The sequence below is a fragment of the Primulina eburnea genome, chromosome 6 (genome assembly GCF_022965805.1).
Source record: "Primulina eburnea isolate SZY01 chromosome 6, ASM2296580v1, whole genome shotgun sequence".
Taxonomy (NCBI): Eukaryota; Viridiplantae; Streptophyta; class Magnoliopsida; order Lamiales; family Gesneriaceae; genus Primulina; species Primulina eburnea.
Window position 1 is genome coordinate 4,094,251 of NC_133106.1, and position 12,102 is coordinate 4,106,352.

At 37.4% G+C, this 12,102-nt stretch overlaps 2 protein-coding genes across 2 annotated transcripts; both read left to right on the forward strand.

Moving 5' to 3' along the window:
* Window positions 1-526: 526 nt before the first annotated feature.
* On the forward strand, window positions 527-2,510 carry LOC140833313 (methyltransferase FGSG_00040). Its single transcript, XM_073197691.1, has one exon. The coding sequence runs from the start codon at window positions 642-644 to the stop codon at window positions 2,244-2,246; it is 1,605 nt and encodes a 534-aa protein (XP_073053792.1). The 5' UTR covers window positions 527-641; the 3' UTR covers window positions 2,247-2,510.
* A 2,144-nt stretch (window positions 2,511-4,654) lies between these two features.
* Window positions 4,655-6,529, forward strand: LOC140835267 (uncharacterized). The gene is made up of 3 exons (XM_073200756.1): window positions 4,655-5,500; window positions 5,603-5,801; window positions 6,129-6,529. Exons 1-3 carry the CDS (start codon window positions 4,655-4,657, stop codon window positions 6,527-6,529), a joined length of 1,446 nt encoding a protein of 481 aa, XP_073056857.1.
* The last annotated feature ends 5,573 nt before the right edge of the window (window positions 6,530-12,102 follow it).

A 12,102-nucleotide genomic window follows, 5' to 3' on the forward strand; every position in this document is an offset into this window, starting at 1 on the left:
CTGAATTTAGCCCTAAAAAAATTCTCAAGATTTGAGATCGCACGTTTATCTAATCTCAGATTTCCTTGTTGGACCAACACAGAACCAAAGAGTCCAAACTTAATTTGGCCTCAAATGAATTGTGGCCGTTGGATCTTGTATAAAGACATTATCCTTGAAATTTTCAAGAGAGGTAGTAAATGAATTTCACTCGTTGCTTTTGGTCAATATTTAAAATTACATTAGGTCTCTTGTGACACGGTCACACGAGTATTTATTTGTGAGACGGATCAATCCTACTGATATTCACGATAAAAAGTAATACTATTAGCATAAAAACTAATATTTTTTATGGATGACACAAATAAGATATTTGTCTCGTAAAATACGACCCGTGAGACCGTTTCATACTAGTTTTTACATTAAAATTATTGACATTATATTTTAAACTCTCTCTCCAAATATTTTAAGATTTCTATTTTTAAAAATTTGACAAAAACAAAGAAGATAGCAAAAAACATGGATCAAATTAGTAAGATTATAGCCGTTACGGCATGTGAATTGTGGCAATCTAAAAAGGATCAAATGCATTTCTCCATTTCAAAATTTTAGAAGACGAGCCGCAAGGTGAATTCAAACAGACGGTAGTATTAAAGAAGAAAATGAGTGAAATGGAATCGATGCAGGGAGCAGAAATGGACGAAGAAACGATGCAAGAGCTAAGATCCAAGGCCGCTGAGCTACTGCTGAGAGAAGAATATAAAGACTCCATTAGCACCTATTCTCAATTCATCTCTCTGTGCCAACATTTCATTTCTGAGAAAAACCCAGATGCAGCCGTCTTAGCAAGACTCCGAAAATCACTCTGCCTGGCCTTTTCTAATCGGGCGGAAGCTCGATCTCGCTTGATGGAGGTTACTGAAGCATTGAAAGATTGTGATTTAGCACTGAGAATAGAGAGATCCCATGTCAAGACTTTGCTTTGTAAAGGTAAGATTTTGTTGAGTTTGAATAGGTACGGCATGGCCTTGGAATGCTTCGAGGCAGCAAATCTTGAAACCCAGGGTAATGAGAATGTAGATTTGGTTAATGGGCTGCTGGAGAAATGCAAAAGGCTTGATTTTCTTTCAAGGAATGGGGGATTTGATGTTTCGGATTGGGTGTTGAGTGGTTATAGGGGTAAAACTCCTGAATTTGCAGAGTATGTTGGTGCAGTAGAGATCAAGAGGTCTGAGATTAGTGGGCGTGGCTTATTTGCAACCAAGAATGTCGAAACTGGGACTTTGCTTTTGGTTACTAAAGCTATTGCTGTTGATAGGGCTATTATGCCTCCAGGTTCTTGTGAAAATTCCCAACTGGTTATGTGGAAGAATTTCATTGATAAAGTTGTGGACTCGACCTCAAAATGCAGTAGAATCAATGGCTTGATATCGATGTTATCAACAGGAGAAGACGAGGAGAGTATTGAAATTCCTGATATTAGGAATTTTAGGGACTGTGATATTTCTTGTGAGAAGTTGGATATGGGAAGAATGTTAAGCATTTTGGATGTGAATTCGATTCTTGAGAATGCGATTTCAGCTAAAGTTCTAGGTAAAAATGTCGATTATCAAGGTCTTGGATTGTGGGTTTTAGCTTCTTTCATCAACCATTCTTGTGATCCCAACGTTAGGCGTTTGCACATTGGTGATCATGTCGTGGTCCATGCTTCTAGGGACATCAAGGCAGGCGAAGAGCTCACATTTGCTTATTTTGATGTCCTCTTGCCTATGAACAACCGAAGAGAAATAGCTATGAATTGGGGGTTCAATTGTAGATGCAAGAGGTGTAAATTTGAAGAGAACGTATTCTTGAAGCAAGACATGAGGGATATTGAAATGGCTTTTGAAAAAGGGGTAGTGGATATGGGAAATGTAGTGTATAGATTAGAGGAAGCCATGAGGAGATGTATGATTAGGGGAAAGCGAAAAGGGTACTTGAGGGCATCATTTTGGCAAGCTTATTCCCAAGTTTTTGAATGCGAAAAATCGATGAAAAAATGGGGGAGAAAGATCCCATTGATGGATATTGTAGTGGATAGTGTAGTGGAAGGAGTAGGAAGTGATGAAAGGATTGTGAAAGTGTTTATGGAGGGACTAAAGAGAGGTGGGATCAATGGAGTTGTGGAAATGGAGAAGACATTGAAGTTAGGAAGAGGGGTTTATGGAAAAATTATGAAGAAACAAGCACTGAGGAGTTTGCTCCAATTTGGTAGTGCCCAAGAATGAGGTTTAAGGCCACTAGTAAGTATATGCAATAATTCTCGTGGAGGCTAAAGTCTAACATCACACTTTTGTGACTGGGTTTTGTTCTTGGTATCTATCTCCACGAGTTTTAGTCATTGTACGTGAAACGTCTACTACTTTTTTTTATTTAGACGAATAAACGATTCTTGTTATAATTGTTCTTACAATATCCATCATGTAACGATTGAGGGTAGATCGGTGCGATTCGGATGGCAAAGGATACTCCGACGAATTTGATTGTTTTTCTTTTGAGTCCCATCATTGAATCCATCTTTGATATAATTGTTCTTCGTTAGAGAACTTTTATGTATTTAATCACACGAACATGACGTTGTCTTAAATTTTGCAGAGTTAGTATTTGAATTATTTAATTGTACAAAATTAAAATATATAACTAATGGGATTTTCAATTTTTTGTTAACATTTTTATTTTTGAAACTAAAAACATTTTCAAAAATTTAAATGTGGAGATTTCCTAATGGATAAAATGGTTCAACTCAACTACATATTTCTGCTAACAACAAAATTGTGAAAGCTTTTTTACTTCTATCTAAGCAAGAAACAAGTGTTCGAAAGAAACCAAAGATTAGGCTTCGTTTGATTGTTTTTTTCCCCTTTTAAAACACTTTTTCGAGTGGCAAACTTAAACTAAAGTTTGGGGCAAGTGGCACAAAACAAATATCGAATAAAATGGCCAAATTTCATTTTCACATAAAGCATAAATTGAAGCTTCTATTATTATTGATTTTTAGGTTGTTTGCATTAACGCTTTGGTATTGAATTCGAAAGGAAAGTTTTCTCTTTACTCTCAGAATTATAAATGACTGAAATCGGAGCATTATACCGAAAATTTTTCTTTTTTATATTGAAAGGTGAAATCATCTCGATGATCTTTTTTTTTTTTAATTAAGAGACAACTGAAATTTTTAAATTCAAATTTTATTTTTAACCTTTTACTAATTTTTTTATTTTTAAACATTTAGTATATTTATAATTATAATTTTTAAAATTTGATTAATATGTTTAAATTTTCCTTAAGGAATTTATGACAGTAAAGTTTGCATAATAATTTATCACAGCTACATGTACATCAAGACAATAATCCAAAATTATATAAAAAAAAATTTAAAATATTCTTCAAATGATATGGACACACATGTCAAGGAATTCATTATTATTATTATTATTATTATTATTATTATTATTATCAAACTTAAGAAAGCATATGCTTTAAGATAAGCTCAAAAAACCGCGTCCAACCAATTGTAGATGCGTATGTCCGACTCTGAACTCTAAGTCAATCAACTTCTCCATTTTAGTAAATTTTGTTTTTTTTTTCCTTTTTTCTTTCCCTCTCCGCGTATCATACATAATATTTTTTAACTTAAAGATAATTGAATATATAAATACTTAGTTATCGCATTTATATCTATCTATAATAATCATCCATGCTAAAAGTACAAATTTACGATGTTGTTATTCGTTCGACGATATTATTGTCGCCGGTATTGGAGTGCGATGTATCGTTGATGTTGTTATTCGTTCGACGATATTGCTGTCGTCGGTGTTGGGGTGCGACATATCGTCGATGTTGTTGTTCGTTCGACGATATTGCTGTCGCCGGTGTTGGGGTGCGACGTATCGTCGATGTTGTTGTTCGTTCGACGATATTGCTGTCGCCGGAGTTTGGGTGCGACGTATCGTCGATGTTGTTGCTGCATTGTGATGTTGTTGAGGTTGTCGTTGGGTTGATTGTCCAGAGACAGCAAAGGGGGTATTTCTGTTATCATTCCAGTTATATTTTATATTGTTGATAATATAACTATTATGTATTTCGATGATGATTGTTGTGTGTGCTCATCCTTTGGGGGCTGTTTCTGTTGGACAGGTTACAGGACTATTCGTGAGACGGGATAGTGGTGAAGGACTAGGTGTGTCTAGTCAAACAGTCCTGTAGTTAATAGTAAATAGAGACAGTATGGTTCATTGTCTTATTTGAGTTGTATGTGTGTATTTATTATACTGTTTCTGCTACACTGACGTAGATAGTGTGGTGATTGCACTATTTTGTCGTATATGCATTATATTATTACGTCGTCGAAAAGAAATTTTTTATGCATATGACGTCACATGTTGTATGATTACGTGGCGAGGTTTGGGACGCCACATTTGGTAGTATCAGAGCATATGTTAGATGTCTGGGATGGTTAGGAGTTGGGTTTGTGATGAGGGAGTTGGATGACGATATTATTTGCGTGTGTCTGTGAATTTGAGTTGGTTTTGATATGATTGATTGTTCTATAGTTGCGTGTGCTTTCGTGCGAAAGGTGTGATGATGATTACTGGATTGTAATTGTTAAATGTTATTATTAACAATTTGATTTCCAGTGATGGCAGCTAGAGAACAGGTACATCCACACGAGGAAACAGATGAGGTTGACAGTGGATTTGGTCAGATGAATCCATTGCCACCTCCTCCTATGGGACATGCACCTGCAGATCAACCTTTATTACCTGGTGAGTTGACTTTGGCACAGTTCAGCAGTTATTTTCCGCCGATATTTGATAGTTCTGAGACTGGTGAGCGAGCAGACGAGTGGATTGAGAGGATAGAGCAGATATTTGTGACCGCTCCGTGTGCTAGGTCTGCTTGGTTACGATTGGCTACATTTCAGCTTTCGAGGAATGTACTGTTGTGGTGGCAGACGACTGAGACCGGATTGAGAGCTCAGGGCCGTACTGGTGATTGGGATGTGTTTCGATCTCGTTTTCTTGATAAATATTTTTCTATAGCAGCCAGACAGAAGAAAGAGAAAGAATTCGAGTATTTGAGACAAGGTAGTATGTCTGTTGCTGAGTATAAGACTCGATATTCTGCATTGTTGAAATATGTGCCACATATTGCTACAAATGTTCATGCTAAGATGAGGCATTTCTTGAAAGGGTTGAAGTTAGAGTTATTTGATCGTGTGCAATCAAACAACCCGGTATCATTTGAGGATGCAGTGACGAGGGCTGAGATGGCTGAGTTAGTTATGCAGGAGTATGGGGCTCAGGGACGATTATCAGAGCCGACTAGGGAGTCATTGCGACCTCAGGGACAGTCTTTTAAATATCAGAAGGGTTCATCTTCTTCTTCAGCATCATCTGGAAAGCGTCGATTTGATTCACGACGTGTTGAGAGTCGTGGGGGCAGTTCTCAGTCTGTTCAGGGGCAGAGAGGAGAGTCCAGAGCTGTGAGATGTTTTCGTTGTGGAGGACCTCATCTGATCAGAGAGTGTACATAGACCGAGATCATCTGTTTTGAGTGTGGCGGTGTTGGTCATCTGGCGAGACAGTGTCCTAGTCATGAGGGACAGCGAGAGCCTAGGAGTGCTAGAGGTAGATCCTCAGAGAGAGGAGGACGACAACCTCAGCAGTTTACACCACGACCTTCTGGAGGACAGCCACGTATGCAGGGAGCTGGTCCGCCTCAGGCACAGGTGTATGCTTTGACACGAGAGCAGGCAGAGGAGGCACGAGAGGAGATGATAGCAGGTAAGTGTTATTTATGTTCTTATCCTTCTTATATTCTTATTGATACTGGTGTCTCGCATACATTTATATCGAAGAGGTTTGTGGTTGAGCATCATATGCGCTCGTCTCCATTGTCTATGCCTCTTTCTGTTTCGACACCTTCTGGAGTTGATATATCAGTTGTATCGATGATATCAGATGGTATTATTTCTTATGAGGGCTATGAGCTGAGATCTGATATGATTATTCTAGATATGACTGATTTTGATTGTATTGTGGGAATTAATGTGCTGAGGAGATATTGTGCGACTGTTGATTGTTATCAGCGGGTAGTATATTTTTATACAGATGAGAAAGAGCGTTGGACCTTTTATGGTAAAGGTTCTCGTCCTCGTGTTCCATTGGTATCTGCCATCCGGATGTCTCGGTTATTGGAGCATGGACATGAGGGTTATCTTATTTATGCTGTAGATGTGACAGAGAAGAAGAAGGAGGTGGGAATAGAGGATATTCCTATAGTTGCTGAGTTTGCTGATGTATTTCCTGATGAGATTCCAGGCTTCCCACCAGCCCGTGAGGTGGAGTTTGGAATCGAGTTGATGCCAGGTACTTCTCCTATTTCTCGTGCTCCTTACAGAATGGCACCAGCAGAGTTGAGAGAGTTGAAAGCCCAGTTGCAGGACTTGCTGGACAAGGGATACATTCGCCCTAGTGTATCTCGCCTTGGGGTGCACCAGTCCTATTTGTAAGGAAGAAAGATAGAACGATGCGGCTTTGTATTAACTATCAATAGCTGAATAAGGTAACGATTAAGAATAAATATCCCCTCTCTCGTATTGATGATTTGTTTGATCAGTTACAGGGAACATCAGTATATTCGAAGATTGATTTTAGGTCAGGATATCATCAGATACGAGTTAGAGAGGAGGATATTCAGAAGACAGCATTCAGGACCAGATATGTGCATTACGAGTTTTTGGTTATGCCATTTGGGTTGACGAATGCTCCAGCTGTGTTCATGAGTTTGATGAACAGGGTATTCCAACCTTATCTTGATCGATTTGTTATTGTGTTTATTGATGATATATTGATATATTTCATGAGTGAGGCTGAGCATGTTGGACATTTGAGTTCAGTGTTACAGGTACTGCGAGATAAACAGTTGTATGCCAAACTCAGTAAATGTGAGTTTTGGTTGGATCGAGTGGTCTTCTTGGGTCATGTTATATCGAGAGATGGGATTTCTGTTGAACCAACGAAGGTCGAAGCCGTGTTACAGTGGTCCACACCTACATCTGTACCAGAGATCCGTAGTTTCTTGGGTTTAGCAGTGGTCTGAAGCATGTGAGAGGAGTTTTCAGGAGTTGAAGCATCGACTGACGACTGCACCGGTGTTATCAATTCCTACCGAAAATGAGAGGTTTGTTGTTTATACTTATGCATCATTACATGGTTTAGGATATGTTTTGATGCAGGATCGGCATGTTGTGGCATATGCCTCGAGACAGCTGAAACCACACGAAACAAGGTACCCCGTGCATGATTTGGAGTTGGCAGCCATTATCTTTGCCTTGAAGATATGGCGACACTATTTATATGGTACATCGTTTATGATTTATACTGATCATAAGAGCTTGAGATTTTTGTTTACACAGACAGAGTTGAATATGAGACAAAGACGATGGCTAGATTTGCTGAAAGATTATGATTGTGAGATTGAATATCATCCTGGTCGAGCCAATCTTACAGCTGATGCATTGAGCCGAAAAGTGAGTTGTACTGCAGAGGATGTGAGTCGCTTATCAGCTATGATGATGTCTTGTTGTTCCTTGGGATATGATTTTGATATCTCGGCGACTCCTATCCAGGTATCTACCTTATTAGCCGAACCTGATATATATGGTTGTATTCGTGATGCACATATGACAGAAGAGAGAGTTCAGCGATTAAAGGAGTTAGTTTCTCAGAAACCAGATACTAGTTTTAGAGTGGCTGATGATGGCAGTTTGAGGATGAATGATAGATGGATAGTTCCTGATATATCTGAATTGCTCCAGGGCCTGTTGCGGCGTGCACATTGTAGTCGATATTCTATCCACCCTGGTGGCAAGAAGATGTATAAGGATCTACGCTCTCAGTTTTGGTGGAAGGGAATGAAACGTGATGTGATTGATTTTGTACGTCGATGTCTCAATTGTCAACAAATCAAAGCTGAGAGGAGAAGGCCGGGAGGTGAATTGAGGAGTTTAGAAGTACCGACTTGGAAATGGAAACACATATCGATGGATTTTGTGACTCATTTGCCAAGAAGCACTGGAACTATTGATGCTATTTGGGTGATTGTTTATCGATTGACGAAAGTTGCACATTTTATACCCTATAGCATGAGTAGTACGTACTTGACGATGACACTGTTGTATATACGAGAGATTGTACGATTACATGGGATTCCAGTGTCTATTATTTCTGATAGAGATCCTCGATTTACTTCTCATTTTTGGGAAGGATTGAAGACTGCGATGGGGACAGAGTTGAGATTGAGTACAGCTTATCATCCTCAGAAAGATGGTCAGACTGAGCGTACTATTCAGACGCTTGAGGATATGTTGCGTGCTTAGATTATGGATTTTAAATCTGCTTGGCAGTCATCTATTCCATTGGTAGAGTTTGCGTATAACAATAGTTATCAGAGTAGTATTCAGATGGCTCCATTTGAGGCATTGTATGGGAGACATTGTAGAACTCCGTTATACTGGGATGATGTTGATCGAGCTGCAGTTACCGGTCCTGATATGATTCATGAGATGGAACAGAAAGTAAAGTTAATACAACAGCGATTGAAAGCAGCTCAAGATAGACAGGCCGCTTATGCCAATAAAAGACGAAGACCCTTAGAGTTTCAGCAGGGCGATCGAGTATTTTTGAAAGTTTTTCCTTTTCGTGGCACAGTACGATTTGGTGTGAAAGGAAAATTAGTACCGAGATATGTTGGTCCGTATGAGATATTGCAGCAGATAGGCACTTTGGCTTATCGATTGGATCTACCTCCATCTTTATCTGGTATTCATGATGTGTTTCATGTGTCGATGTTGTGGAAGTATGAGCCGGATCCTTCACATGTATTGGATATTTCTGGTGTTCAGTTACATCCTGATGTGTCTTATGTTGAAAGACCAGTTTGTATTTTGGATCGATCTGAACAGAAGCTTCGTAGTAAGCTTATACCGATGGTGAAGGTTCAGTGGGAACATAGAGGTGTCGAAGAGGCCACTTGGGAGACAGAGCGGCATATGAGGGAGCTCTACCCCTACTTATTATGATGGTATGACGTATCTTTATTTATGCATATTATTACTGTTGTTGATTAATTACGGGGTCGAAATTCATTTAAGGGGGGTAGAAATGTAATGCCTGAAGTAAATATTACAAGTTGATTTATAATATGAGATTGCTAAATAATTAATGATTTTTAAAGAATGAAATATGACATATTTTGCTCATATGAAGTCCAAATGATTTGAGATTTGGATATAACGTGGAAAACTCAAAGATATAGAAGTTTCATGTTTTGAGTTTTAGAAAATTTGATCGTTTGGCTGGTCCAAAGGGATATACCGGTGTTAAAATGTTAAATATTAATATAATATAATATAATATTTTAAAAAAAATAAAAAAAAATATAAATAAATGTTTTGAGTCGTGAATTCCACCAAATTGATCGAGAATTAACGAGAGAGTAGAAAATACAGTTTCAAATATTTCTTTTCGATTTTGTGACTTATCAGTTTATCCAATCGACGAACCGACTTCAGTTCTGGGATCGTTGACACGAGGTCTTCGATTTGAGGTATAAATTTTATATTTCTGGTGATGTTTGAAATTCGTCGATTTTTGGAATAAATCTGATAAATTGTAAAATCATACTGAAATTGAAGATTGTTGAATAGTGTATGATTTTAACGAAGTAGAGATGATTATAGTGATGTTGTTTTGAATAATTCCTAATTTATTATAATTAGGGATTTTTAATCGTTAGATTGAGATTGGAGAGTTGTTTGTCAGTTGTTATTAATTCTGATTATATATTTCGGAGTCTACGAAGTATAGGCTACACGTTGATATAAGGTTTTCACAATTTGACGGATGTTGTAACATAGCCTATTATTTTATGTTAAATTAATTAGGGTGTTTTTGATGGTAGTATTGTGAATTAAATACATCAGAATATTAAATTGTTGAGCGATAATAATTTATAATCGAGTTTTATATTTTGTTGAATTAATTGTTGTTGGGCTATTTGATGTGATATATTGAGGTTGTTATGATTATGTTAATACAGTGACAATGATCTGATATTGTTGTTAAATTATTTAGATACATCACAAGCCTCGGGATCAAAGAAATAGCCAGATTTTATATAAACTCGATTATCAGGTACGTGTTGACGTACGAGCATATGTTGTTATTATTTAGTATTGATGAATACTATTGCGTTGAACGATGATAAATCACCGGAATTGGGTGATTTGATATTATATTTGTTGTTGTTTATTATTGTTGATATTGTTGACTATCGTTGTTGGGAGACGTCTCGTTGATGTTGTCACGTTGATGTTGTTCGTTCAACGATATTGCAGTCGCCGGTGTTGGGGTGCAACGTATCGTGGATGTTGTTATTCGTTCGACGATATTGCTGTCACCGGTGTTGGGGCGCGACGTATCGTCGATGTTGTTGTTCGTTCGACGATATTGCTGTCGCCGGTGTTGGGGTGCGACGTATCGTCGATGTTGTTGTTCCTTCGACGATATTGTTGTCGCCGGTGTTGGGGTGCGACTTATCGTCGATGTTGTTGTTCGTTCGATGATATTGCTGTCGCCGGAGTTTGGGTGCGACGTATCGTCGATTTTGTTGCTGCATTGTGATGTTGTTGAGGTTGTTGTTGGCTTGATTGTCCAGAGACAGCAAAGGGGGTATTTCTGTTATCATTCAAGTTATATTTTATATTGTTGATAATATAACTGTTGTGTATTTCGATGATGATTGTTGTGTGTGCTCATCCTTTGGGGGTTGTTTCTGTTGGACAGGTTACAGGACTATTCGTGAGACGGGATAGTGGTGAAGGACTAGGTGTGTCTAGTCAAACAGTCCTGTAGTTAATAGTAAATAGAGACAGTATGGTTCATTGTCTTATTTGAGTTGTATGTGTGTATTTATTATACTATTTCTGCTACACTGACGTAGATAGTGTGGTGATTGCACTATTTTGTCGTATATGCATTATATTATTACGTCGTCGAAAAGAAATTTTTTATGCATATGACGTCACATGTTGTATGATTACGTGGCGAGGTTTGGGACGCCACAGTTTTCAATTGATTGAATGTAACGAATATCAATATCTTTATTCTTCTCAAACTCTTAGGTGAATGCGAAGAACTTAGGGAGGATATGTTTGATTCCGTCACCTTTTATGTATCCATATTTCATTTGAGCAACACATTAAGCATTATCTTCATATAGTATCACATAGGGGTGGGCATAAAACCCGAAAAACCGAGAAAACCGACCGAACCGAATAATTCGGTTTAAATGGTTCGGTTTTTCGGTTTTAATCCCCCAAAAAATCGAATAACCGAACTGGCCATATTAATGTTAAGTATAGAGTTTTTATGTATAATGGGTCATATTAATATTAATTATAAGACTTTTTATGTATAATGAGCCTATTGAGATTTAGGAACTTAGTATTATTAATCCTCAATTTTCAATCCGATCGTTTTCTCTTCTTTCTCACCACTCATATTTCGACGTTTTATTTTCTTTACTGTATATATTTCTTTAATTTTTTCGTAAGATGATTGGTGTTCTATTCGAGCTGGTTGACGCCTTGTTATCATTCGTATTACCGAATATTCCGTTGGATTCAAGCATTTTCTGTGTTTACATGATTAATTAGTTATGTATTGTTATTATATTTGTATGACATGTTTGTATACAACACAGTTTTATATATATATATATATATATATATATATATATATATATATATATATAAGATTAAGTTCCACAAATTAAATGTTTGAAAAATACTATGATTTAGATTTTAATGGCATAAAGTGATGTATAAATTTATTTCTTAACAAATTTTAGCTAACCGTATATAACCGGTCGTATAAACTGAACCGTATTACAAAAAACCGAACCGAACCGTAATAAAATGGTTTGGTTTTGGACTAGAGATATTAAAAATCGAAAACCAAAAAATCGAACCGTTGTAGAGTAAAATCGGACCAAACCGACCGTTGCTCACCCCCAGTATCA

Coding starts and splice junctions, on each gene's coding strand:
- LOC140833313 (XM_073197691.1), top strand. CDS start 642: ATGAGTGAAATGGAATCGATGCAGGGAGCAGAAATGGACGAAGAAACG.
- LOC140835267 (XM_073200756.1), top strand. CDS start 4,655: ATGGCAGCTAGAGAACAGGTACATCCACACGAGGAAACAGATGAGGTT. Junction 5,501..5,602: donor AGAGAGGAGAGTCCAGAGCT/GTGAGATGTTTT, acceptor CTGGCGAGACAG/TGTCCTAGTCATGAGGGACA. Junction 5,802..6,128: donor ACGAGAGGAGATGATAGCAG/GTAAGTGTTATT, acceptor ATTTTTATACAG/ATGAGAAAGAGCGTTGGACC.